Source organism: Sander lucioperca, chromosome 10, assembly GCF_008315115.2.
Source record: "Sander lucioperca isolate FBNREF2018 chromosome 10, SLUC_FBN_1.2, whole genome shotgun sequence".
Classification (NCBI taxonomy): domain Eukaryota; kingdom Metazoa; phylum Chordata; class Actinopteri; order Perciformes; family Percidae; genus Sander; species Sander lucioperca.
In genome coordinates, this window is record NC_050182.1 from 2,140,461 (window position 1) to 2,168,084 (window position 27,624).

General features: G+C 41.4%; 2 protein-coding genes across 2 annotated transcripts in view; both read left to right on the forward strand.

The window, feature by feature from the left end:
- Window positions 1–746: 746 nt before the first annotated feature.
- Window positions 747–8,172, forward strand: LOC116063553 (complement C3-like). The gene is made up of 10 exons (XM_031318548.2): window positions 747–937; window positions 1,754–1,949; window positions 2,087–2,249; window positions 2,871–2,965; window positions 3,551–3,639; window positions 4,563–4,645; window positions 4,750–4,837; window positions 4,968–5,070; window positions 5,521–5,638; window positions 8,066–8,172. Exons 1-10 carry the CDS (start codon window positions 861–863, stop codon window positions 8,068–8,070), a joined length of 1,017 nt encoding a protein of 338 aa, XP_031174408.1. The 5' UTR covers window positions 747–860; the 3' UTR covers window positions 8,071–8,172.
- Window positions 8,106–27,624, forward strand: part of LOC116063552 (complement C3-like) — a 65,699-nt gene continuing 46,180 nt past the window's right edge. Inside the window, exons 1-11 of the mRNA XM_036005787.1 lie at window positions 8,106–8,212; window positions 8,992–9,091; window positions 9,208–9,296; window positions 9,412–9,603; window positions 9,777–9,929; window positions 10,681–10,810; window positions 19,333–19,401; window positions 19,592–19,789; window positions 19,901–20,018; window positions 20,091–20,179; window positions 20,880–21,019. Of these exons, the coding sequence (XP_035861680.1) occupies window positions 8,159–8,212; window positions 8,992–9,091; window positions 9,208–9,296; window positions 9,412–9,603; window positions 9,777–9,929; window positions 10,681–10,810; window positions 19,333–19,401; window positions 19,592–19,789; window positions 19,901–20,018; window positions 20,091–20,179; window positions 20,880–21,019 (1,332 nt within the window). The 5' untranslated portion in view covers window positions 8,106–8,158. The remainder of the gene's footprint in view (window positions 8,213–8,991; window positions 9,092–9,207; window positions 9,297–9,411; window positions 9,604–9,776; window positions 9,930–10,680; window positions 10,811–19,332; window positions 19,402–19,591; window positions 19,790–19,900; window positions 20,019–20,090; window positions 20,180–20,879; window positions 21,020–27,624) is intronic.

The window sequence follows — 27,624 nt, forward strand, 5'->3', positions numbered from 1 at the left end:
TTGAATTGGTACTGCAGAAAGCAAATTTCAGTTTGAAGTAGCGAGCCTTAGCTTCCCGAACTGCCTGTGTGTACTGGTTCCTGGCTTCTTTAAAGACTTGCATGCTATGGGGGTTGCTCTAGCCTAATGCCACAGGATGTTTTTAATGTTGGTTGAGGGCGGTGAGCTCTGGAGTGAACCAGGGGCTATATCTAGTCTTGGTTCTAAACTTTTTAAATGGGGCATGCTTATTTAGGACAGAGAGGAATTCAGTTTTGTATGACATCCAGGCATCCTCCACTGTCGGAATGAGATTAATGGTCTCCCAAGCAACAAGGGTCAGGTCAGTCAGAAAGGCTGGTTCGCAGAAGTGTTTTAGACAACGTGACAGAGATAAGTTGTGGGCGTTTGACCGCTGACCCATTACGGATGCATGCAATCAGGCAATGATCACTGAGATCCTGGTTAAAGACAGCTGGGGTGTATTTAGAGGGCAGGTTGGTAAGGACAATATCTATGAGGGTGTCCTTGTTTACAGATTTGAGGTTGTATCTCGTAGGATCATTTATAATTTGTGTGAGGTTGAGGGCATCAAGCTTAGCAAGTAGAGTGGCTGGGGGGTTGAGCATATCCAGGTTTAAATCTCCTAACAATAAAAATTCTGCAGTTAGATGGGGGGCAATTAGTTTCAACAGTTTCTCAACTGCTGCTGGGAAATCATGTGTGGGTGTGTGCTTGTGTTACACGTGTACAGAAAGACTTTGGGAGGAGGGCGGGCGAGACAGTAGTGAGGCGAAGTGGAGGAGGTGGGGGGGGCGTAGTGGATAAAATGAGGGTGCTACGGAGCGACAGTCTATAGTGGATCAGGATCAGGCTGAAGGATGAGTAGGACTCTGCTGTGGCTGCTGGCCTCTCTGGCCTTTGTCTCTCAGACTTCTCTGGCTGATGGAGCTCCATTGTAAGTAGACCTGTATTACCCTTACACCCCCCATGTGCTTTAGTTAATTCACACAGAGCTAAAATATTTAGTTTGCTTGTTCGTTTATCTTCCTGATCAAAGTATTATCGGTTAAACTACAATAGGAGCAACACAAATATCTAGGGTCCTCTGCATGTATATTCAATTAAAAAAGTGTATGGATGGAAATATTAGTTTAACTTGTGTCTTACATAATAAGAAGTTGAGTCCAGTTTGCAGTTTGTGTAACACAAGTCAAGGTAATGTGGTCTTTGAAATGATGCCAATGAGTTGGCCTCATTCTTGTTCAAAGTTTGCGCAACGATACCAGACAGAGCAAAAGTCTAGAGGCATGATGAAATGTTTTGTTGATCCAATACTGGCTCTTCATCAAGGTAATCAATAGATCACTCATTGTGTGTGAAGTCCATGCTGGAGCTAATGATCATAATCTAAGCAAATAGGTTTGTTTTCTTCGGTAATTTGGTTGAATTGAAACTTTAATTCACAGACTGTAAGACAGTGGTTCTCAACATAAACCTGAGGGGCCAAGAGGCATAAGTAAGGGGGGGCATTTACGTTGCACAAAATTATGTTAAAATGTTTAGACTTTTCTACAATTTTTTCTTTTTTCTCCGTCCTATCATTTAGCAGAGTAAAAAGTCACACTTAGTAAGGCCAATATCTGTGACAAGGGTTTCCCATACAAGCACATGATGTTTGTCAGTACATCATAAACAGCATGTGGTTACTTCTGCACATTGACTGCAGTATATTCACATCAATATCTTTCTCTCTCTCACCGCTGTTTTGCAGGAAGGTGATGTCTGCCCCTAACTTGTTGCGAGTAGGAACAGCAGAAAACATCTTTGTGGAGTGTCAAGACTGCACCGGGGAAAACATTTCGGTCAACATCAGCGTGATGAACCATCCAACCAAAAGCACAAGGCTGGCATTCACATCTGTGACCCTTACCAGTGAAAGAAACTTCCAGGAGCTCAGACAAATAACGGTAAATGAAATACTGTCACACTGTATATGCATGTTACTGTAACTTGACTTCAATTACTAACACAACCAGAAATAATCTAGAAATGAATCCAGAAATGTACATCCTGATGCACATACTGCTCATCATACTGGTTTCAGATCCCTGCTGACAGCTTCAGTAAGGATCCTACCATGAAGCAGTATGTGTACCTGCAAGCTCGGTTCCCTGACCACCTGCTGGAGAAAGTTGTCTTAGTGTCCTTCCAGTCCGGGTACATCTTCATCCAGACTGACAAGACCCTCTACACCCCCAACAGCAAAGGTGTGTTCAATACTGAGCTGCATAACTGTTAAGGTAGTTACACACCGGGTCGATAATCAGCCTTTGGACAGTCTGGCGAGGTCAGTGACTCGAGTCTGTTCGGTGTGTCTGTGCCGTTGTCCGTTGGAGGAGCTGTCAGCCTTCATTTTGGCCGACCCAACATGTTCAGTTGGAGACAGGGCAGTCGGGACTCACCCGGAAACGGGGAGCGGGATGACCGTAAACCTCTCAAAATCTGACGAAAATCTTTTAAACTGACCTTTGTCGATCTGAAATGAAGACAGATTCAGCAACTGCATGGCCTTTTTTTAGCATAAAATGTTTTCAGAAACACGTTTCGGTGAACTATTTTAGTACAACATGAGATCGTATTCTGAATGAGTCGCCAGTAATGGCCGGTTGAAAAATCCAAAATCCGGAAGCTGCTAGACCCGGTGGTGAGTTCAATACTGAGCTGCATAACTGTTAAGAAATACACTTACTTCTGTGTTTTCCCAAATTATGAATGTTTGTACTGTAAATTACAGTACAACGAATCCCTCTTTTGACGTTTTTGACACAAATTTGAGACACCTTCCTCCAACCTTCAGCAGCAAAATCAACCTCTGTCTTTCTCTTCAGTTTATTTCAGGATGTTTGCAGTGACGCCCAGTATGGAGCCCGTAGAGAGGGATGCCAAAACTCAAACTGATGCTACTATTGCCATCGAGATTGTGGTATTGTATTTTATCTTTGATAAGCACAGATTGTACTGTAATGTTGTATAGTCAGCTGTAACTGAGAGCATGAAACCTCTTAATGAGGTGGTATTACAAATGCTTAACAGCAGATAATGTTCATACTAATAACCAAATAACAAAAACACAGTTAACCTTGTGTCTTTATTATGTTTTTAGTAAAACCTATCCTGCTACTTACTGTAAAAAATAAATGCAAGAAAAAATAAATCGAGTGGCCAAGTTGCACGTTGAACACAGCCTCTCTCTTCAGTGACAGAATGAAAAAGAGTCAATATAGACATTGACCACGGTCATGGATTGTAGAAACATTAAAGGTGCCCTGCCACACAAAACCGTTCATACTTGTATTTTTTGAAATATGTTTGGTCCATATGTGTTTGTGTTATGTCATGAATGTGAAAATGAACTGCTACCTCCTCTGTCAGCTCTAGCCACTGAAAAGAAATACGAAACAAAGTAATGAAATACGTGTGGCAGGGCACCTTTAAATATAGCATGTATTTACTAAATCAATTTGTAAACTGCCACGGCTCTCTGTTTATGGTGATTGTTCATTTTTAGACCCCTGAGAACATCACTTTACCATTGGATCAAGTCTCTTTGAAATCAGGGATCCACTCTGGAGATTACAAACTCGCTGAAATCGTCAGGTTAGTATGTTATCTTGTTTGAATACAGTTTTCCACATAGTATTTTAATAATTAAGTTTTAATGGTGAATTTACATTTTACCATGGGTAACAGGTTAAAGGCACACTATGCAAGATTTGGACCTTAATATAACAGCTTCAAAGTCATTTCGATGGTAAACAAACAAACTACGAATCATCCATCCGTAGTGGTGGGTGGGGTGTTCAGGCCATGAGTGCAGAGAAGTACTCCACAGCGACTCTAGGGGGCGCTGTTTGACAAAAAAACGGAAACTGCATAGTATGCCTTTAATTCAATTCAAACATTAATACCTTAAATCATTTAAGATAATAAAAAGTAAATTTGAACATGTATATGTTGTGTTTTCTACAATTAATTTCCCATGCTGATGCTAATTTGATGTTTGGACAGCTACTTGACCAAGATGATCTAAGTCATACAGTGTAGGAAGTGTGAAGAGACACACTAAATCCTCAGTACGTGTGTGTGTGTGTGTCTGTGTCTGTGTGTGTGTGTGTGTGTGTGTATGTGTGTGTGTGTGTGTGTCTGTGTGTGTATGTATGTGTGTGTGTGTGTGTGTGTGTCTGTGTCTGCATGTGTGTGCATGGGTATCTGTGTGTGTGTGTATGTGTGTCTGTGTGTCTGTCTGTCTGTCTGTGTGTGTGGGTGGGTGCTGTGTGTATGTGTCTGTGTGTGTGTCTGTGTGTATGTGTCTGTGTGTGTGTGTGTGTGTCTGTGTGTGTGTGTGTGTGTCTGTGTGTGTGTGTGTGTGTGTGTCTGTGTGTGTGTGTATGTGTGTGTGTCTCTGTGTGTGTGTGTGTGTGTGTGTATGTGTCTGTGTGTGTGTGTGTGTGTGTGTGTGTGTGTGTGTGTGTGTGTGTGTGTGTGTGTGTGTGTGTGTGTGTGTGTGTGTGTGTGTGTAGTCCCGGACTGTGGAAAGTGGTGGCGAAGTTCCACAGCAACCCACAGCAGAGCTATTCTGCAGAGTTCAAGGTCAAAGAATACGGTAAACCCCATGACCTGCACCTTCATTTAAAACTTATATAAACCTACAATATTCACATGTTTTTACATGATTGAACACACACTAACATGTTTCCAATTTTTCAGTGCTGCCCAGTTTTGAAGTTAAACTGAAGTCTGAACGTTCCTTCTTCTATGTGGACAGTGAAGAGTTCACCGTCGACATCAAAGCTACGTATGTGAAGGTTTATTAGGTGTTATTCAGAAGCTATGTTGCTCTTTTAGTCAATTATGTCAGTCAAGTGTTTTTGTTGTTCCCATTTTTAATTGTGGCCTTCAAACATGTCCCTCTCTTGTGGATTTAGGTATCTGTTTGGTCAAGAGGTGAATGGGAAGGCCTACGTGGTGTTTGGGGTTATGCAAGACGGTCAAAAGAAGAGCTTTCCAGCTTCTCTTCAGAGAGTGCAGGTGATCACATACTCATGTGTCTTGTGGGACTCTAAAACATGAAAATATTTAGGATTTCCTGACTTCTGCAGTTATTTCAGTTACAGACTTTTAGGCTCAAGATTTGATTCAAAAACGATTCTCGCTTAAAACGATTCACAGTATGTAAATGTAGTTGCTTTTCCCCATGTGATTGCAGGAGACATACAATTAATTATTATTTTTTTAATAAAAAAAATATTTTTGGAATTCTATGAATCGATTTTGAATCGGTAGAGCTTGAATCGTGAATACGAATGTGAATCGATTTTTTTGCACACCCCTAATTCCTATCTACAGATATTATTTATTTAGGACGTTGACAATAATGCCAGGCTGACATACTGTAAGAATTTACACTTTAGTACCTCCAACTTTTCCATGACGGTATCACTGTATTTCAAGATGCTTTTTTCTATTATGTCACATTAGATAGAGAATGGTGTTGGAAAGGTGACACTGAAGAGAGAGCACATCACACAGACTCAAGACATTTCTGAACTGGTGGGGAGCTCCATATATGTAGCTGTCAGTGTGCTGACGGACAGCGGTAAGAAAGAGACTGTTTGCTTGTGCTTGTTCACTATGTTTGATCATGTGTGGGTCAAATTAACTATCCAGACTGATCTCATGAAATGACGTATGTATGACACGCCTATTCGTATGCCATTATTGGCGTGTTATAAAGACGCATACTCGCTTTGTAGCGTGTTTACCTACTCCGTTTGACCTCCATTGAGTTACATTACCTTGCGATTGCGTGTGAATTGATGCCGTAGTGAGTAGTATGAAAGGGTGAAAATTCCGCGTAGGGAGGTTGGTCGGGGGGGAGGACGGGTCAAACAACACAAGACTTTCACCCAGAAGACCGGGGATCGTGTCCCGCATGTTGTGTTTCCTTTCCACGTTTTTCTTTTCCTAAACCCAACCGTAGCCTCGCGATAACACGCCACGTGGCGTGTATGTTTACGCTGTGACGTTGCAGACTGCCGTCCGTGTATACAGCATAGACATACACGCAGATAGCTGAAAATGCGTACAGATAGGTATGTTTAAGCAGTCATGATGTCATGTTGAACTATCAGTATTATCAGTTTATTACTATAATAATAATCATAATTATACCCAACTTTTGTATTCATGAAACAGCAAAATTTCAAAGTGGCTTGTTTGGTGCATATTTTTCCATGTAGCTCCATATAGCTCTCTCAGTCTCGGCCCTCCTTCGCTACCAGATGGTCTGACCCATGAGTTTGCTGGGGGGGGTAGGGGGAGCTGCCCCCTGGTGGCTGAAATGGATAATTGCATTGTTTAAAAAATGAGTGGAATTATAACATCTGGCATGACCAGATATTTTATAAATATCTTAAATAACACAAAACAACTAAATGGTGGTAGGTAATACATCAGATTTCATATACTGCTTTAGTAAAAACAAAAGTATTTCTTGGCTGACGATGGGAGCAGCAGGACACACAAAACGAAAATGACTGTTGCACTAGTCTGCACATCTTACCATGCCAAGGTTGCAATAAAGGTTTCCTAAATGCCACATTTGATGTCAGCTTACTAATTGATTGCGGGTTTTGTGTAGATTTGGACTTTTATACGTTTATTCCACTTTGTTTAAACAGCGAAGTGGAGAAAGCCTAGTGACGAGTCCATAGCAACCAGTTTGTGTGTTGAATGTTAGGCTACCCAGAGTGCCTTGCTGAAATGTCTTAATGTCTTATTGTTTTATTTCATATGAATACTAGTTTACTAGAGGAGTAACTTAGTATTTGAAGTAATGCAGTAATGCAGGAAGTGTTTCCATGCTTATTGTGTTTCCACAACTATGTTAGTGAGTAAATCTACTGAAATGGCCACCACACCTTAACAGAGGAGTATGTATGTAAGTATGAGAAGATGAGAATGCAGAGGTTTAGTTGTGTATGTCATAGCTGTAAAAACAAACAAACAATGGGAGTCTGTATTTATTTGCCAAGCGCAAACCAGTACAGAAGGTATCTGTAAATTGTTGGGGGAGGTCAATACCTTTTTTCCAAATTGTTTTGGAGGGTCATAGAAATCTTTTTACTGGTGAGGGGAGGGTCATGTCTTTTTTGGCTAAAGGTCCCAAAACTCCTCCAGTGGCCCCTTAAATAAATAACGAACAGTCCCTTATTTAGATTTATATAAATCACCAGCAAAAGTATGGCTATATTTCTACTTACAAATAAAAAAGCCAAAAGTGCAGTAAAGGCATAATACTTAGTGCACAGTACTACAATTAATCTCATAACATGAGTTTAGCCTTAAGGCTCTGACACACCAACCCGACCGCTGACCGTCAGCAGAAAAGTTAGTCGGACTGATCAGTCGGCTCCCCAAGGTCCAAAAAGTGCCTCAGAACACACTGAAGAGACGCCGACTTGAGCGTACGTTCTGCGCGTGCGCAAGATGTAATACAATAAATGAGGAAATGACGAACGCGTCACGTGGGTCTGGCTTCTCCAGCCGATAGTAATGGAGGCTTGTTCGAAATACGATCTCGTATTTTACGAAGATAGTTCACCGAAACGTGTTTCTGAAAACATTTCAAGAGAGAAACAGGCCGTGCAGTTGCTGAATCTGTCTTCATTTCAGATCAACAAAGGTCAGTTTAAAAGATTTTCATCAGATTTTGAGAGTCGTTTGTCACTCATCCTGCTCGTTATTTCCGATTAGTGCCCGGCTCCACCAATCAGATTGGTGGAGTGAGTCCGACTGCCCGCCCTCCGACCCAGCAAGTCAGGTTGGCCAAAATGAAGGCCGACAGCTCCTCTGACGGACGACGGCACGGAACACACTTAACAGACTCGAGTCACCGACCTCACCAGACTGTCCAATGGCCAGTTATCGGGTTGGTGTGTCAGGGCCATTACGTAATAAGATGTTTTCATAAGACAGTTACATGTTTTTCTGAATGTTCAGCAGTTTGTGTTTCTGATGGCAGGTTGAAGTTGTGAATCCTGACGGCACTCCGGCAAAGGGTGTTACAGTGGTGGTCGACCCCGGCCAGGTGGATGGTACTACCGCAGCCAATGGCATGGTAAAGCTTTCCGTCAATACAGAGGCGATGGCAAAAAATCTGACAATCACCGTAAGTCTATAAATGTGGTTTGCAAATGGAAGCTTAAACCTACATTAATCAACAATTTTGATATTCACTTGAAGAGCAAGGAAAGCTTTCACCTGTGGATCCATGCAGATTCTTAGCTTCCTACACATACATACATACATACATACATATATATATACATACATACATACATACATATATACATACATACATACATATATATATACATATATATATATATATACACATACATACATACATACATACATATATATATATATACATACACATACATACATACATATATATACATACATATACATATGTATATATACATACATACATATGTATATATATATATATATATATATATATATATATATATATATATATATATATATATACATATACAAATATATTATATACTGTAAATGCTTGCAAATTAACTGTACAGTATGGGAATAGTGAACTTCATATTGCCATTATTATGTTTTTCCCACATTATATTTAGCAATTTTATATTGCTAAGCTACGCTATTTGTATTTTGTATTTATTTATTTATAAAGGACAACACACATTAATCAACATTTCTGTAAATGTGCCAGTGTTAGCCAGCCGGCTAATTTTCAACTATAGTCCTTTAGCCAGATGATTTTAGACCAGAGCAGCAAGAAGCACGCTATGCCAGGCAAAGCCATAATAAGTTAGGACAGGATAGAATAGACTCTGGACTTTACAGGAATTCATTATTCAGCTGTTTGTATAGTGAATGCTTACCTGTGTGTGTCGTTAATTGCAGGCAAGGACCAAGGATGATCGTATTTCAAATGAAAGGCAAGCATCAGCTACCATGGTAGCTCTCCCATATACCTCTCCAAGCAAAAAATACATCCACATAGGTAAGGGACATAATAACATCAGATTGGGAAAAAAAGGTGGTGGCATTGGCAAAGTATGCACCAAGCACTACATGTTTTCAGGGTCTAACACTCATCACAACATGTCACATTTGCAGGTGTGGATTCACGTGAGCTGAAATTAGGAGACAACCTGAAAGTCAACCTCAACAGGCAGGAAAAACAAGACAATGACATCACATACCTGGTGAGAGAGGTTTTAGACCTGCATGTGTGCATATACAACTCTTTTTGTTGCATCCCACAGCCTGTGTAGTCTATACATGTCGAATACGAACTGATATTCAAATATGTGTCCCTAGATCCTGAGCAGAGGTCAACTGGTGAAAAATGGACGTTACAGGAGCAGAGGTCAAGATGAGATTTCCCTGAATGTTCTCATTACCAAAAACATGCTGCCATCGTTCCGCATCGTAGCCTACTACCACACAAATGACAGTGAAGTGGTATCAGACTCCGTTTGGGTGGATGTAAAGGACTCCTGCATGGGCTCGGTGAGACACACAACACAGATGTAGCTGACTTTAGGAGGGCAAACAAGACACCCACACACAAATTGATCGAGTTATTTGACATTTCTCGGACACAGTTTTTTTTCATTTATGTAACTGCTTTAACAAATACAAAACTGTATGTCCCATTTATTGACCTCCCTTTTCACATTTAGCTGAAACTGGAGCCATTGAAACCCGCTCCATATAAGCCTCGCGGGTCGTTTGGTCTGAAGGTCACTGGAGACCCTGGGGCCGTAGTGGGACTGGTGGCAGTTGACAAAGGCGTCTACGTCCTGAACAACAAGCACCGTCTCACCCAGAAAAAGGTCATTTCTTTATTTTATATTTATCTTTAAAAAACATATTTGAGAGGGGTTTTCATTTAACCATTGTGTTGCCTTCCCATCAAAATCAACACTTTTGTTGACGCTTTTTATTAACTAACTTTTTTTTTTTGTTTTTAACTTTTTCTTACGTTTTTTGGTTCACTTTTTGACGTTTTCAACACTACGTAACGCTAACTTATTAACTTTAGTTTTACACTTATTTTTGGAATTTATGGTCAATAAAACTAATTTATAGGGAATTATACCTAATTTTTGAGTTAGAAAAGCAGAAATTAGGAATTATTTAGACTAAAATTAAAGGAATGTATGTTGATGGATAATCTCAGACTGGAATATGTTATATATATGTAACTTTTACTCAATACTATTTTGAAACCACTTCAGATTTGTACTTGCCAAAAGCATTGTGTGGAATCATCCATGTTATTTTGGGTAATTAAATTGGGTAGTTAAAAAGAAAACTGATATAGGAATTTGGAAAATGGGTCAAATTTGACCCGAGGACAACATGAAGGTTAAAAGTGCTTGAAAAATTACACACATGTTGACTTTCAAGTTTGTTAGCTTTTGGCTAAAGAAATATCCTGCAAATACATTGTGTAATTAGGTGTGTCTCATGCCATATCTGAACTTTCATATATGTTACAGATACAGTATTTCTGTTTAACTTACATCCTGTAAGCCTTGTTTGTTTGTATTTGTGTGCGTGAATGACCTCCACCCTGCTCAGGTGTGGGATGCTGTAGAGAAGTACGACACAGGCTGCACACCAGGTGGAGGGAAGGATGGTATGGGTGTGTTCTACGATGCTGGGCTGATGTTTGAGTCCGACACGGCTTCTGGAACTTCCTACAGACTAGGTGACAATACTTTAATTTCCCCTTTCCTGAACATACCCCTCTTTAGGCCTTAATGTTGTACCAATGAAATATCTAGTCTAATTAAGAGAAGCAGGCACATAGACCTTTATTCATGGCCATAAGTCAAGTGCTTTTTTTAGGAGTAAGCATCTAGTGGACAGTTGCATCTTAAAGGGTCTTTTCAACTAAATTACATTACATTTCTTATTCCCCTTTTTTTTGTCATCTGGACATGCAGATGTTTCGGAGACATTGTTTGTGAAATCACTCGTTGCTGTCTAGCCAGAATCTCAGCAACAGATATCTTAAACTTTGGGCACATGAAACCGAAACTGTCTGACAAATACCACTTGTGATAGTCTTTGTCGACGACGTTTCATTTCTGGGATTGTTCAGGGGCCGTCAGAAATTCTTTGTGTTGGCATTCCAACCTCCGGTCAATTTATGAGGACTGTGGTTATGCTTCTCAGATTTCTGCAGGGTAAATCCAGACGCTTTCGTGGAGTGTGCACGGATGCCACTCCCTTTACACTAAAAGCACGGGTGGTAACCTCACACAGCCGGTGAGACAGCCACTGTTTCAAAAGAGCCGCATGAGTGTTATATAGTGAACAAACAGCTGCTCTGCCTGATGTCTGCCGTGCGTAAAACATACTGAGATAACGCGCACTGAGACACTTATTCTGTTTCTCTGTTATGAGACGGAAGGAAGAAACCCTCAAGGTAAGAAATTCTCAGCCGAAAATAATTTGTTTTGACTTCCGCATGAATGAAGGATTTGGCTGTAAAGTAGGCGCTCCCGTCCTCTCTACTAGAAAAGCAGGACAGTGAGACCGACAGCGTGCATAAGTCACTCACTCTCCTAGCCAACGTCAAGGCTATGAGGAGCGTTGTTGTCAAGAACAACATTCTGAGAGAGATTTATGCCATAGGCTCAAAAGGAGAACCCCCGAGCCCGAAGCACTGGGATTAAATCCCATAAAGGTGCTAGTGAACGCACAACAGGTTTCTGTCATCTGATTCCCTTTAACAAAAGCTTCACTAAGGGATGCGCAAAACCCATCTCTCTCCACGGTCCTTGTGGCATGACGAAAAAGGCCGCAACAAAAACGCTTTAAAAACCAGCCAAATCATTATTCAGCAGTGTCTGAGGGTAGGTTAATACGAGAGGCAGAGGACACAAGGTGGTGTCTGAGCCTTTCTCCACACACCAGCGCTGGAAAGCGGACCCCTGTCAAGCGTAACACGCTGAATGAATGAGGCCGCTAGTCATTCTGCGACTTATGATCCGTGTATTCACATACAGCATAGTGGCTCACATAGTGGGCTCTGCTGTTACAGATCAACAAACCCAATTTAACCACAGGGTGGAGCTGTTGCCTAAGTAGCGCAACAAGACACCGTAACCTCTCCAAGAGCTCCCGTTCAGCGGCCAGGGCAACAGCCGTTGGCTTATCACTGCGGGGTGGGAGATCGCACAGTGTGTGTGCCATATGGCATATGGCAGCTGTCATGATGATGACAGCCCCCTGAGTCAATGCAAGACTATACTAGGGGTAACTGAAATGTGTTTTTGATTGAGTCGACCCTTTAAGGCATTTAAAAAAATGTTTTAACATTTCAACAAATAATAAGTGCAGTTGTAGATCCATTTCCTCACCCCCACACCATCCATGTGTCTAACCCATAGACTGTATAAAATATGAACATATTCAACGTGATGTCACCCATAAGTTGCTGAAGAGCCAAAAAGAAGCTCAAAGTGGGCAGCCCTCCTGTCACTCACAGCAGAATGCCCTATGCAGAACTTTAAGCCTGAACATAGTTTAAAGGGGTCAGTTATACAAAAGAATCTGTTGTTAAAATGTTAAATTATGCTGTAAAGTTGTGCATTTTAACATGGGGGGGCTAAGGGGATTGATTCCCCTTTGGAGCCAGCCACGCGTGGCCACTCGATGAACTGCCGTTTTTGGCACTTTCACAATGGCTTAATTTTTCAGCACCGCAGGTTTCCGCTTGGTTTGACCAGATAAAGGACCTCACTGATTGTAGGAGTTTTATATACAACTATACCATGCAAAAATCAAGTCTAGTTCCAACCTTGTTGGGTTCTGTTAAAGATCTTGTGTTCTATCCTCACTAAGTGTTGTCCACACAAACGTATACTCAGCTATACAGACAACTAAACACTCTCCTAATGAAGCTCCAAGGAACAGGCTCATGTGTTGATTTTGGCAGTTTAATCAGGTTAAAGTGTACAACTGTGGACAAAGAACAAAAAGGATATCAAAATGAAAATGTTGCATCATAATGCAATATCACACAAAGCTTAGCTTAAGAATTACAAGAAATATTGCACAAGGTAAGTGTAAACAAAAGCAAAACAGTTTTCCATTGGTTGGTACAACAAACACCCCAGGTTTACAGTACTCAATAGCGGATAATTAAGTCAACCACGTTAGATGACTTAGGAAAGACATAACTTTCTAAACAATACATTTTCAAACGAATATTAATGTATACATGTCTCTTTTAGGGTAATAAACAATATAACAGATGATGCCATGTATAAACTGTGGAAGAGAGGATGACACTAGATTGAAGCCAGCAGGAACATGTGGCTGTCTCAAGGGGGTCAGCGTCTCCTCACAACCCGAATCTCCTATGGCGCCATTTTGATGCTACCAAGCCATCACCCCCCGTTAGCATCCCATTGACTGCCATTCATTTTGACGTCACTTTGACAGAGAATAACTTTACATCTGAAGAGTTTACAAACTCTATTTGTCCGTTGTTTATTTCTAAAGAAACACGACAATGTATAAAAGGCTCCATTACCTTGTAGCTCACGTTATGGCTCCGTAGCAGACGTTTTTATAAAAATAGGCTAACGATTGGGTCATAACCACGAGACTTACTGTCGCATAGTAAGGCAGTTTTATTTGTATAGCACATTTCAGCAACAGGGCAATTCAAAGTGCTTTACATGAAAACAGATTAAAAAATTTAAAACAGATACAATACGAGAATAAAAGTTACAGTGCAGTATAAGAAATGAAACATTGAAGAGCAATTAAAACAGTTAAATATATAAAAGCAGATAAAATAGGAATTTCTCTTTATATGCTTATATAGATTGTCATACAGTGTCAACAATGCAACTTCAGTATAAGAAATGTTATTTAATGAAAGGCAACATCAAATAGATAGGTCTTCAGCCTTGATTTAAAAGAACTGAGAGTTGCAGCAGACCTGCAGTTTTCTGGGAGTTTGTTCCAGATATGTGGAGCATAAAAACTGAATGCTGCTTCCCCCTGTTTAGTTCTGACTCTGGGGACAACAAGCAGACCTGTCCCAGACCACCTGAGAGGTCTGGGTGGTTCATACTGTAGTAGCAGATCAGAAATGTATTTTGGCCCTAAACCGTTTAGTGATTTATAAACCAGCAAAAGTATTTTGAAATCAATTCTTTGAGGCAATGGAAGCCAGTGTAGAGACTTCAGTACTGGAGTGATGTGATCCACTTTCTTGGTCTTAGTGAGGACTGGAGCAGCAGCGTTCTGAATCAGCTGCAGCTGTCTGAGTGATTTTTTAGGGAGACCTGTAAAGACTCCGTTACAGTAGTCTAGTCTACTGAAGATAAAAGCATGGACAAGTTTTTCCAAGTCCTGCTGAGACATAAGTCCTTTAACCCTTGATATATTTTTAAGGTGGTAATAGGCTGACTTTGTAATTGTCTTAATGTGGCTGTTAAAATTCAGGTCTGAGTCCATGACTACACCAAGATTTCTGGCTTTGTCTGTTGTTTTTAACATTATCGTTTAAAGCTGAGTGCTGACTTTTAATCGTTCCTCTTTTGCTCCAAAAACAACCACATCAGTTTTTTCTTAATTTAATTTAAGAAAGTTCTGGCACATCCAGTCGTTAATTTATTCACTGCACAGTTGTTGTATTGGACTATAGTCCCCTGGCGATAAGGTTATATAAATTTGTGTGTCATCCGCATAACTATGGTAACTTATTTTATTGTTTTCCATAATTTGAGCCAGTGGAAGCATGTAGATGTTAAACAGGAGAGGCCCCAGGACTGAGTCTTGGGGAACTCCGCACGTCATATTTGTATGCTCAGATGTATAATTCCCTATAGACACAAAGTAGTCCCTATTCTTTAAATAAGACTCAAACCACTTTAGTACTGAGCCAGAAATGCCAACCCAGTTTTCCCAATCGGTCTAGTAATATGTCGTGGTCGACCGTATCAAATGCAGCACTGAGATCAAGTAATACTAAGTTAAACACTATCTGTGTTTAAGTGGATGTCATTAAAGACTTTAACAAGAGCTGTCTCAGTGCTGCGGTGTGGTCGAAAACCCGACTGGAAGGCATCAAAACTGTTGTTTAGTGACAAGAAAAGGTTGAGTTGTTGAGAAACCGTTTTTTTCAATGATTTTACTTAAAAATGGAAGGTTTGATATCGGCCTATAGTTGCTCATTAGTGACGTGTCTAGATCGCTCTTTTTTAAGAGTGGCTTAATGACTGCAGTTTTCAGGGCCTGTGGGAAGATACCTGAGAGAAGAGACGTGTTTACAATCTGTAGAAGATCTGTAGCCAAACAATTTGCAACATTTTTGAAAAGGCCCGTTGGTAGAATATCAAGGCAGCAGGAGGAGGTTTTCAGATGTTGTATAATGTCCTCCAGGTTTTTATAGTTAATCATATGAAATTGGGTCATATTGGAATCTGTTTTGCCTGGACACTGTGACAACACATACCCTGTACTCGATATGGAAGCACTGACTGTTTGTCTAATTTTCTGAATTTTGTCATTGAAGAAGGTGGCAAAATCATTGCAGGCCTTGGTGGATAAAAGTTCAGATGCTCCTCGTACTGGAGGGTTTGTTAACCTATCAACAGTAGCAAACAAAGCACGTGAATTATTATTGTTTTTGGCAATAATGTCCGAGAAGAAGGACCGCCTTGCATTCCTCAGTTACAAATTATAAATGCGAAGTCTCTCTTTATACGTGTTGTAGTGGACCTGGAGATTAGTTTTTCGCCACCTGCGTTCTGCTTTTCGACACTCTCTTTTTTCTGTTCTTACCAGTATGGCATTTCTCCATGGAGATCTTTTCTTATCAGAGACAGTTTTTACCTTAATGGGAGCAATGGCATCAATAACATTTGTAATTTTACAATTGAAATTGTCTACAAGCTCAGTGACTGAGACCCCTGAGAGGGTGGGTGTGGACGAGAAAAGCTGAATGAATGTTTCACTGGTGTTGTCAGTGATATACCGTTTTCTTATTAACTTTGTTTGGACACTTTTGTGCACAGAGATAGTGCCATTAAAGAAAACACAGGAATGATCAGAGAGAGCAGCATCAGTCACCACAACCTTGGAAATGTTCAAACCCTTGGAGATAATCAAGTCCAGAGTGTGCCCCTTGTTGTGTGTGGGCTCCGTCACATGCTGAGTCAGTCCATAGTTCTCAAAAATACAACACAGTTCTTTGGTCCCTCTATCCTGGGGGTTGTCAACATGAATGTTGAAATCACCAGCAATAACTACACAGTCAAAGTTAATACAGATTAAAGACAGCAGTCCACTAAAGTCGTCAAAGAAGGATGCACAGTATTTAGGTGGCCTGTAGATAATTAGAAATAAAGGTCGAGAGGGGGACCTTAGCTGAAGAGCCACATATTCAAAAGAAGCAAAGTTTCCATAAGCTATTTGAGTACAATGGAACGAGTCGTTAAACAAAATGGCGACTCCACCTCCTTTCTTATTTGCTCTATTCTCACTCATAAAACTGAAGTTAGGGGGAGCTGACTCAATGAGAACAGCATCACTGTTGTTATGGTCTAACCAGGTTTCAGTTAAAAACATAAAATCAAGATTGTGTTTACTAATAAAATCATTGATTAAAAATGATTTACCCGCCAAAGACCTGACGTTTAGTAAGGCTAATGTTAGTGTGTTAAAATAATTATCTGTCTCGTTTTTTGGGACAGGCTGTGGCTGACGAGGAATGGATGCTAAATTTTCTAAGTTGGCAGTTAAGTGCTTCTTTTTCTTACTTAGCAGATTCACCATTCTTTTTCTATTACCTATCACAACATAGATTGACGAAGAATTGAATACACAGGGCCCAGGCTTGTCCTGGAAAGAGTCCTGAGTGCCACTAGGCGTGCAGCCTGGGCCCAGCACATATCAGTTAAAGCTTGTTTCATTCTGTACACAAGCATACTTATCAGTCTGTTGAGAAGGAGTTTGCTGCCGTCCTTGAGGGGGCAGAGGTGCCTGGCGTTTTACTTTCAGTGGTTGATGCTGGGGGCGAGTGATGGGAGAAGGAAGTGGGGCAAACTTGGTTCCAGCTTCTACCAGCTGCTCCATCCGGTCAGTAAACCCCAACATGTGGCAGGGGGAAACAGGGGAAAGGGTGAGTGGGGAGAGCGATGGGTCCTCTACGGCGTCGGTGTTGGTAAGGGGGTTTGAGGAGTGTTGGACGGGTGAAGGGGGTTGAGATTTCTCATCTCCGCTCTGAGGTCCTCCATGGTCAAATCTTTGCTCAGGTGGGGGCTGTGGTGGATCACTGCCGCACTTTGTTGTGTCTTCCTCTTGTTTTGATTCATCTTGTCTCGTGTCCTTGGCTGAGGGAGCAGATGTGTGGTGCAGAAAGTAAAGTAGGCTAGAGGTGAACAGCTTTACTCCTGGCTTGTTAAGGAAAAGTCCATCTGCTTTAAAAAGATGTCTGCGGTCCCAGAAATTGTTAAAATTGTCAATGAACCGCAGAGAGTGGACGGTACATGCAGTTGAAAGCCATTTGTTCAGTGCCAACAGTCTGCTGAATCTCTCAGCTCCTATTCTGACTGGCGGTATAGGGCCACTGATAAACACCTTCACGTTTAGGGAGCTGACTGTGTTCAGCAGATTCATAAAGTCACGATTCAGCACTTCAGACTGTTGCTTTACAACATCATGTGACCCTATATGCAGTATAATGTTTTTCACAGTTGGGTGTGCTGCCATGATATCCGGGATTCTTTGGGCTAAGTCAGAAACCATGTCTTTGGGAAAACAGAGAATTTTGGTGTTTTTACTGCTTTTTATTTCTTTTACAGCAGAGTCACCAACAATCAGAGTTTGGTGCCCAGTCGTTAGCTTTCCCTGTAGCTTTTTACTTTTTGAATTGCTCTCAGTCCTTACCCTGCTGTGTGATGATGAGACGCAATCCAGGTCATGTCCAGGGTCCTGCAGCAGAGGAGCAAATCTGTTATCCAGTTGCACACTCAGTTGTTGGGGAGGCATTTTGTTGCTAATTCTCCCTTTTGCAGCTGTCCACGGCTGTGTCCTACTGAGTACAGGGGTAGAAGAGGCGCTCTGCCTGGATGGTAATGCAGGCCAGCCGTTCATATCACAAATCTCAGGGCGCTGTGCCCTGCCTGTTAGTCGTCCTTCCCAGGAAAAGGATTTACTCTTAGGCTTTGCACCAAAAGAGTTCCAGGGAGGACTACCACTTGTTGATTTGTTACTTATTCCACAGCCCTCCTGTTTGTCCGTAGTCTTGCTGGTGCTAGTTAGCCGTGTGTTGACATGCTTCTGTCCATTGTTTTGGGTCAATGGTAAAGTGGTGTCATTCCCACATGATCCGTTCACTTCCAGGTTTACTTCTAACCTTTGAATTTTGGTTTCCAGAATAACAATCTTCTGAAGGAGTTTGTAGTAGTCCTCCATGGAGAAGGGAGGCATCTTGCTTTAGCTACAATCACTTTAGGACAGGCTTGAGCTATTGGTAGGCCATGCTCACGCAGAAAAATGTTGAAATATGGCAATAGCCTATGTCTACAAAAAATGTATAGTCCAGTGATTTATAAGTATCCAAGAGCCGCTGCTCATAGTTTCTCTCAGAGGAAAAGTAGGATTATCAGCAGAAATATGCAAGCAGAGGCAGGAGCAAGCAGCAAAGCGTCTGCACTGTAAGAAGCAGGAAGCAGGAACACCTGCTAACAATAGTAGAGGAATTACCGTATAGTACAGGAGAAGCTCGCAGACAGTTTCGACTTACATTAGCTGTTTAATTTTAATTACTAATGTTAACTATCATTTTAGTGATCAATAATTAGCCTGTGTCTATGTTATCTCCTTACATATACCTACGCTCTCCGTCTCTGCTAGATTGGGAATGATTGAGATTTCTCTTGGCACAGCTACCAGAAGACTTCCAACTTTCAGACAGGTTGCTCACGTCACATCTACGTCTTCAAGCTCAGTTGGAGGCTGCTCAGTAACGCTCAGCCATCACCGGGAAAGTGACTTCACTGGTCTCCGTCCAGAGCAACGGGATCTGTTGGTCCATTCTTATATACAGTCTATGGGTTGTCTCAGGCAATATCTAGAGAAGAAATTAAGCACTTCCTGTTTCCTTCCTTAAAGTGACAGTTCACAAAACAACCACCAAGGGTCCCAAATCAATGCAAACACATCTGGCTCCATAACATCTTGTCTGTGATGCGTTTCCAGAATTAAAATGTCCGGCCCACAGCAGGAGGAAACGAGCCGCTACTATAATGGACGTCACAACCAGCTTAGGTAAGAACCACAGCTCTAAACTACCCAATAACCACATCTTCATTCATCTTCTGTCACAGACTTCAGGCTCTCCACAATGTTTGGAGTTAGACATGTTTGTGATTGTCTTTGTAATGCTTTCCAGTTCACCATTTTTCTTTTACTCTATGTCTTCTTCCACTGTCATTCCTCCACAACCCTTTCTTCCCAGTGAGTCAATATCAAGACCAACTCCAACGTGACTGTTGTTTGGATGGCATGAGGAACACCCCCCTCTCATACACCTGTGAGATGCGAGCGGAGTACATCAATGATGGTGCACTCTGTGCCGCAGCCTTCCTGCACTGCTGCAAGGAGATGGAAACCCAGCGAGCTGAGAGGAAGGAGGATAGCCTCATACTGGCTCGCAGTAAGACACAGGGACAAGGGATGGGGGGGGAAGCCCTGGGCGGTTATTTGGTCATACTGGTAATTAGAAGACAGTCAAAACCGTAACATGTTTAATGACACTTTACTTTAGGTGAGGAGGATGACAGTTACCTGGACAGCAATGAAATTGTTTCTCGCACCGAGTTCCCTGAAAGTTGGCTGTGGTCAGATGTGACACTGCCTGCTTGTCCTCAACAAAAACCTAACTGGTGAGTCAACTGGAATATAGACAGAAACAATACACTTTTTACTTTTACTGTTAACACTTTTCTTTGTTTCAGTGACACCACATCACTGACAAAAAATGCTCCTTTGCAAGACTCAATCACAACCTGGCAGTTCACTGGCATCAGTCTGTCAAGAACTCACGGTGAGGAGTCAGCGACTAAAAGCTGTCTTGTGCTTTAGTTGTGCTGCTATCCTTAACCCTTGCATTGTCTTCCCGTCAACCAACAAGCAACTTTTTGTTTTTCTGGGTCAATATTTAAAATTAAAACTTTTTGGTCAACGTTTTGGTCGTCTTTTTCCACACTTTTGTCGCTTTTCCCCCAATGTTTTTGACACTTCATTTTTATCCAAATTTTTTTGGCACTTTTTCTGATGTTTTTGACGATTTTTTCAACGTTCTTTTATCATTTTTTTTTCAAATGCCATAAAATTGAATACAACACCCAAATTCAATGAAAGCAGTGAACTGATAATTTACTTTACTAGTTGTATGGAACCGTCCACGTCTTCTAAAAAAAAAAAAAAAATTATTTAACAATTTGGTTGAAAGAAACCCAAATTTCTGATTGAAAATGGGTCAAATTTGAGCCGAGGACAACAGGAGGGTTAACGGTTCTGTACTAGACATTCAAAACATTAATATGGCAGCAAACAAATATTAACTATGGTATGTAAAGATATAGAGGAGTAATGGCCTGAGCTATGAATGACATCATACTCCCTTTGTGTGTGTAATCCAAACTTCTCTGTTCTTTGTACTTTAACATGCACTCCTGGCTGGTCCGGCATTAGGCTGTGAAAAAACACAAATAATTTTTTTTTTTATCCCTCTCATTTTATAGGAATCTGTGTTGGTGAGCCGTTAGAGGTCATTGTCCGGAAGGAGTTCTTCATTGATCTCAGGCTGCCGTACTCTGCTGTCCGTGGAGAGCAGCTGGAAATTAAGGCAATCCTCCACAACTACACCCCCGATCCTATCACCGTAAGTCAGTGTTACTCTACTCTGGTGTCTCAGGTCAGAGCCAATGAGACTTTGATATTTTATTAGGAGAAGGGTTGGGTATTGTTTGGGGTTTTTCCGATACCGGTGCTAAAACGATACTTTTAAAACGGGGCCTGAACTGAAATATATCAAATATATTTATAATGTATATAATATAAAATATAAAAAAGGAGCACAAAACAGTTGGCGACATTAAAGAACGGCTTGTTTATTGCTAAGGCCATATGGTCAAAATTATATGATTGATTAATAATGTAATAACAATAACTTATAACAATGACTTATTTCACCAATAAATTGCTGGTAAACGACAAAACAAGCACCAGATGAGAAAAGGGTATTTTACAATAACTTTGAATGCAGCACAAGGCTGGCGAGTTTCAAGTAAACGCACCGTCTGTGTTGTTTTTTGACAACGGCAGTTCCAGTCAGACCGTTACGTCCCAGGTTGGAATCCTTTAGAGTGGGGGTCTTCAACTTTTTTAAGCCAAAAAAACCCTTAACTGAAAGAGAAGCGGAGCAGGGACCCCCTACTACATATATTGTATAAAATGTCGTTGCTTAATAAACTGGGCCTATAATAACGTGTAGGGCAGCCTTAAGCCTTTATACATACCTTTTTTGCATAGAATACTAAGCTATTAAAAATAGCCTAATAAGTGTTAGCATAACTTGGCACAATTAATCCTTAGGATTAACTCTTATTTGTGAATGGCCTTAGTGGCTACCTCACCTAAAGGCCAGTAAGCAGTGGGGATTTATATTTGCTAATATTATGTTGGATTCATGTTAAGACTTTTTACTTTTTGAAAAAACTTACAATAATTTGGAGGCCCCCCTGCATTGACTCTGAGGACCCCTTAGGTGGAAAATCCCTGCTCTACAGGGAAATACAGTCACACTTTACACTGCTTAACGTAAACTGTCAGCATTTTATCCATTGTGTTTAATCCAGCTACTAGCTAACGGTAACGTAGCATCCCATGCAGCGATGCTTCTGAAAAAAAAAAAAAAGTCAGGCACCGAAATGGGGCACCGACATTTTTGTTCTTATTTGGTCTCGTTACTACCGTTTACGCCGGAACCGGTGCCCTATTGGAACCGCGTTTCGGAACCCAATCCTAATTAGGAGTTTGCAAAAAAAGGGCAAAAACAACAGGCAATATTTACAGACAATGTGTAGCAAAAAAGAAAAGGATTGTAATCCTTTCTCTAGTCTTTGATAAGTGTAATAGCTTCTCACATGGTTGTCTGTCCCAGAACTTGGGAAACCTTATTGTAATATATACAGTGTGCCTTCCCATTCTCCTGTAGGAAACCATGTAAAGCATTACATTTCCGAGGGATGCACCATAGTGGGGTTTCCATCAACGTATTTGCATGCACATTTCGCAATATCGCAATATTAGAAAATGTTGATGGAAACGAAAAAAAAATTAAAATTCGCAAAAAATGTTTTTACACTTGCTTGAGGTGGTTTGGTTTATGCCTTTTTCAAAAAATAGTTAATGCGCAAAAAGGGAGATGGAAACAGCTTTGCCAAATTAGTTGTGACATAGCGAACATGTAACTCCCCTGACTTAATGGCGTTACTATTTACCTAGGAACTCGGAAGCCGGAGCTGGGAATGACGTCATACCCGAGTTGAATGCGTTCTATTTAAAAGTCTGATTTTCATTGTTTTCATTAGCTCTAGCCCGGTTAGCTATTGTTAGCAATACCAATTGATAACAACGAATTACGCCGTTTTTTGTGCATGCAAACAGCGTAACAACATGTCCACAGATAGAAGTTGACCATGCCTGTGTGAACGACTGATTTAGTGACACAAATAAGACAGAAGTGCTTATAACTTTATGTTACTGCAGCTTTCACAACTGTTGATACAGGGGGCAGCCATGTTGGATTTTGAACTCGGGCTACTGCGAGGTTGTCCGAGTTCTGAGCTCGGAAATCTGAGGTCAGGGGGCGTTTCCGACTTTGACCTCGTTAAAACCGAGTTCCGAGGTAAATAGAACGCAGCATTAGTCTCGGTATCCATCGGATGGGGGAAGGTGCCCCATCAGCCCCGTACACTTGTGGCACAAGGTGCGTAGCGCTGTAGCCTGTGTCTCAGACACGATGGGTATATTGACAAATTGGTTCAACAGCTTGAATCGTATGGCCCATAAGAACGGTTGTCTTAGGCCGGTTATACACTGGATGCGTCGCGCGAGCGTGTCAGCTGCGTGCCATTTATATTTCGGCTCCCACGTTAACAGTTTACAGCTTACACACTGCCTGCGTGACACACACGTCTCAGGCGCGTCTCGAGCCACGCCGAAAACGCGTGCATGCTAGAAATAGGGCCGACGCCTATTTTTCACGCGTCACACAAGCGTCCACATTTTCCAGGCAAAATAGAATAGGAAAAGATGTTTATATGTTGTTTAGACACGAATACATATTAATAAATGACATGTTGATGTTTGAAAGTCTTTAGGTTTTGATATAAATGCAGATATAAATGTAGTTAAAAAAAAAAAAAAACGATTTTCTAATATTGCACCTGTCAATACAGAACGAAATATTCTGTAGCCTATTTTGCCGTCAATACTGCCGACATTGTCTTTGCTGTAATCAGATCAGTATATATTTATGTTTAACATGGTATTTCATTTTATCAATGGGAAACATCCATGTGTCCAGACAAGGCTAGCAGCAGCAGCACCGCGTCAGACACGTTTCTGGTGTGTAAAGACATAGAAAAATCCACGCAGCCGCCACGCAACAGAAACGCCACGCTCACACCACGCAGGCAGTGTGTAATCGGCCTTATGGAGCTTACCCACTGCTAGTACCAGCTCGGCTCGGCTCAGGTCAGCCGCGGTGCCCTGTCCTCCTTTTCCATTACAGATTTAGTACCGCTTCATGCGTGAGGCGAGCTTGGCTGGTCGTCATAGCGACGCCGCAGGAAACTACACACACACACACACACACACACACACACACACACACACACACACACACACACACACACACACACTGAACGTGGAAGGTGTGTTTTTGACTCTCTTTTTGCCAGTAGACACATCAAGTTTCTAAAGAAGCTGGAGGCAGCAACAAAAACACAGCTGACTAAACTATTTAAAAATGGCGGGTTTGTTCGGGACACCCCCGTCTGTCCCTATAGCAATGATGACGCAGTGATTAGTGACATTTCTCTCCGACCAATCAGTAGTCTGCATGTTTTCACGTCACCTTTTGGTATCGCCTCGGCTCACTTGGAACCTCCATGGAGGTGATACTAAATAAAGTACCTGTTGGCAGGTACCAGGGACTTTTTATCAGAATGGAAAAAAACAAAAAAGGCGAGTAGAGTCGAGCAGTCCATGCATCTCATACCAGAGATAGCCAGAATAGCGATTTCAGAACGACAGCGCAATATATATACTAACGTAAATTAAAGCGCAGAGAGCATCATGAAGAACAAGGAACACACCAGGCAGGTCCGAGATATTGTTGTGGAGAAGGTTAAAGCCGGATTTGGATACAAAAAGATTTCCCAAGCTTTAAACATCCCAAGGAGCACTGTGCAAGCGATAATATTGAAATGGAAGGAGTATCAGACCACTGCAAATCTACGAAGACCCGGCCGTCCCTCTAAACTTTCAGCTCATACAAGGAGAAGACTGATCAGAGATGCAGCCAAGAGGCCCATGATCACTCTGGATGAACTGCAGAGATCTACAGCTGAGGTGGGAGACTCTGTCCATAGGACAACAATCAGTCGTATACTGCACAAATCTGGCCTTTATGGAAGATTGGCAAGAAGAAAGCCATTTCTTAAAGATATCCATAAAAAGTGTCGTTTAAAGTTTGCCACAAGCCACCTGGGAGACACACCAAACATGTGGAAGAAGGTGCTCTGGTCAGATGAAACCAAAATCAAACTTTTTGGCAACAATGCAAAACATTATGTTTGGCGTAAAAGCAACACAGCTCATCACCCTGAACACACCATCCCCACTGTCAAACATGGTGGTGGCAGCATCATGGTTTGGGCCTGCTTTTCTTCAGCAGGGACAGGGAAGATGGTTAAAATTGATGGGAAGATGGATGGAGCCAAATACAGGACCATTCTGGAAGAAAACCTGATGGAGTCTGCAAAAGACCTGAGACTGGGACGGAGATTTTTCTTCCAACAAGACAATGATCCAAAACATAAAGCAAAATCTACAATGGAATGGTTCACAAATAAACATATCCAGGTGTTAGAATGGCCAAGTCAAAGTCCAATCCAATCGAGAATCTGTGGAAAGAACTGAATACTGCTCTTCACAAACGCTCTCCATCCAACCTCACTGAGCTCCAGCTGTTTTGCAAGGAGGAATGGGCAAAAATTTCAGTCTCTCGATGTGCAAAACTGATAGAGACATACCCCAAGCGACTTACAGCTGTAATCGCAGCAAAAGGTGGCGCTACAAAGTATTAACTTAAGGGGGCTGAATAATTTTGCACGCCCAATTTTTCAGTTTTTTATTTGTTAAAAAAGTTTGAAATATCCAATAAATTTCATTCCACTTCATGATTGTGTCCCACTTGTTGTTGATTCTTCACAAAAAATTACATTTTTATATCTTTATGTTTGAAGCCTGAAATGTGGCAAAAGGTCGAAAAGTTCAAGGGGGCCGAATACTTTCGCAAGGCACTGTAGATAGACCCCCACCAGACATGATGAATATAGCTCCATTTGCCAATGAAGTGAGCATAGGGCACGAAGCAGGCATATGCAGGCAGCAAAAGCGATGAATATATACATAAATATACAGATGCGGAATAAGTCCTCATGCATGCTGCTTGCATCAGCAATGAACTACTGATGACGATGTGATAGCGCCGAAGAGAACTTTAAACATACATGTTTTTTCCCTAAAAAAAAACGATGATACACCTGCCCAGGTATTAGAACAGGGATTTAACTCCAAAGCATGTCACGAGTATGTGACACTGCCTAAGAAGCTACGCATCGCACAATAACTTATATAAATGTATAAAACCATCATGTTGAAGAGTCTGAACTCATAGCAGTTACTGTATATCAACCTATTTGCACATGATATTTCAAGAGCAGCTTTTCTGTGATTCCCCCGAGCATGGATGGAGTGAACCGCTAGAGGGCTTTCAGTTGAACAGGACTCTAAGTGTCGCATACCACCGTAATTCGTACATGAATTGTTCCCACACTGTTCTTATCTTTATGAGGATAGTCTGAGAGTTGTTTTTTTTCCCCTCTCCTCTCCTCATGTCATGCTGTATCTGTCCCTGCTATGTTATGTTATGTATGTGATTAGTATTATTATTCAGTCAACTAATAAGCAAAATACCAGTGCAACAGTGCAAATATACTGTTTGCGTGCTTTAAATGTGCTCCTGCGAGAGTTGTGTTGAATGTTTTGGATGTAAAGCGCTTTGAGCTGCAATCGATGTATGAAAGGCGCTATACAAATAAAGCTATGTTATGTTATGTTATGAATTTAAGAATGACAATTAAGATATTAGAGCATGCTAAATATAAGCAAATGTCTTAATGCAGAAGCAGCTTACAATGCCCCCTAATGAAAAGATGTGGTCTGCCTAATGTGCTCGCATAAACCTGATGAATTCATTAGAAGTAAAACAATGCCTGCCGGCTGTACTAATATAGAAGTTACGGTAATTAAACCCCCGAGAGACAGGTGAAGCAGTGACGAACCCGAGTTTAGACAGCGCCTGTACCATGGTTCACAGCAGCTGCAGCTCAAACCACATTTGCAGATTTTAGAGAGCATGTGGCTGATATATTTAGCGGAATCAGGGATGTAAGCCTACTTAGGGACGGAGCCGAGACAGCGGTGACCAGAAAATAGTAGGCCTCGGCCGGTGTGGACGGGACTGGCTGAGAAAACTGGCGCTAGCGTGGCGCTGAAGGACTCTGAGAAGCGGGAGCAGATTGCTTTCAATGGCTTTCAATTCTGGACCGTCTGGAGAGACTATGAAAGCCTCCATTAGGCTATCAACAGCTTCCCAGAACCGGGTCCGGCACAGGATCAAAAATCGGAATCCGACATGGTAAGAACAGGAAGAAAAAGCAAAACAGAGAAGGAACCAGTACCACTCCGAATGACAAGTTGAGCGCTTTGCCTGAAACGACTGCTGACAACACAGGGAGAGAACAGATTTAAAGCAGAGTTGTAATGCTGTGATTGGTCCTTGAATTTCATGGCCAAGTCTGATTGGTTTAACTAAAAGTAGTGCCTCTAAACAGCTGATTTGATTTAAGAAGAAAGAGTAGTGATTGGGTTATTGACGTCTTCCTAAAAGAATTTGCGCTGAGCTTTCATTAGTGACACCAAAAGTCTCTGCCACAACCCTGTATTCTGCACAGGTGGCCAACTGGTACAATGTTCCCTCTCTCCATTTAGACAAAGAACTTAGCTTCTAAACTCTTTGATGTAGCAAGACGGTTTGCAATCTACAAGCATGCGTAACGTCAACTTGTGACCAAACTACGCTTTGTTGATGGAAACGCTTCTAATTCGCATTTCCTTTTTTCTTTTTTGCGA

Bases quoted from the DNA above. Each gene is read 5' to 3' on its own strand.
- LOC116063553 (XM_031318548.2), top strand. From the start codon at position 861: ATGAGTAGGACTCTGCTGTGGCTGCTGGCCTCTCTGGCCTTTGTCTCT. The intron at 3,640-4,562 runs GTTAGTATGTTA...GTGTGTGTGTAG, and splicing joins AAACTCGCTGAAATCGTCAG to TCCCGGACTGTGGAAAGTGG. The intron at 4,646-4,749 runs GTAAACCCCATG...CCAATTTTTCAG, and splicing joins GTTCAAGGTCAAAGAATACG to TGCTGCCCAGTTTTGAAGTT.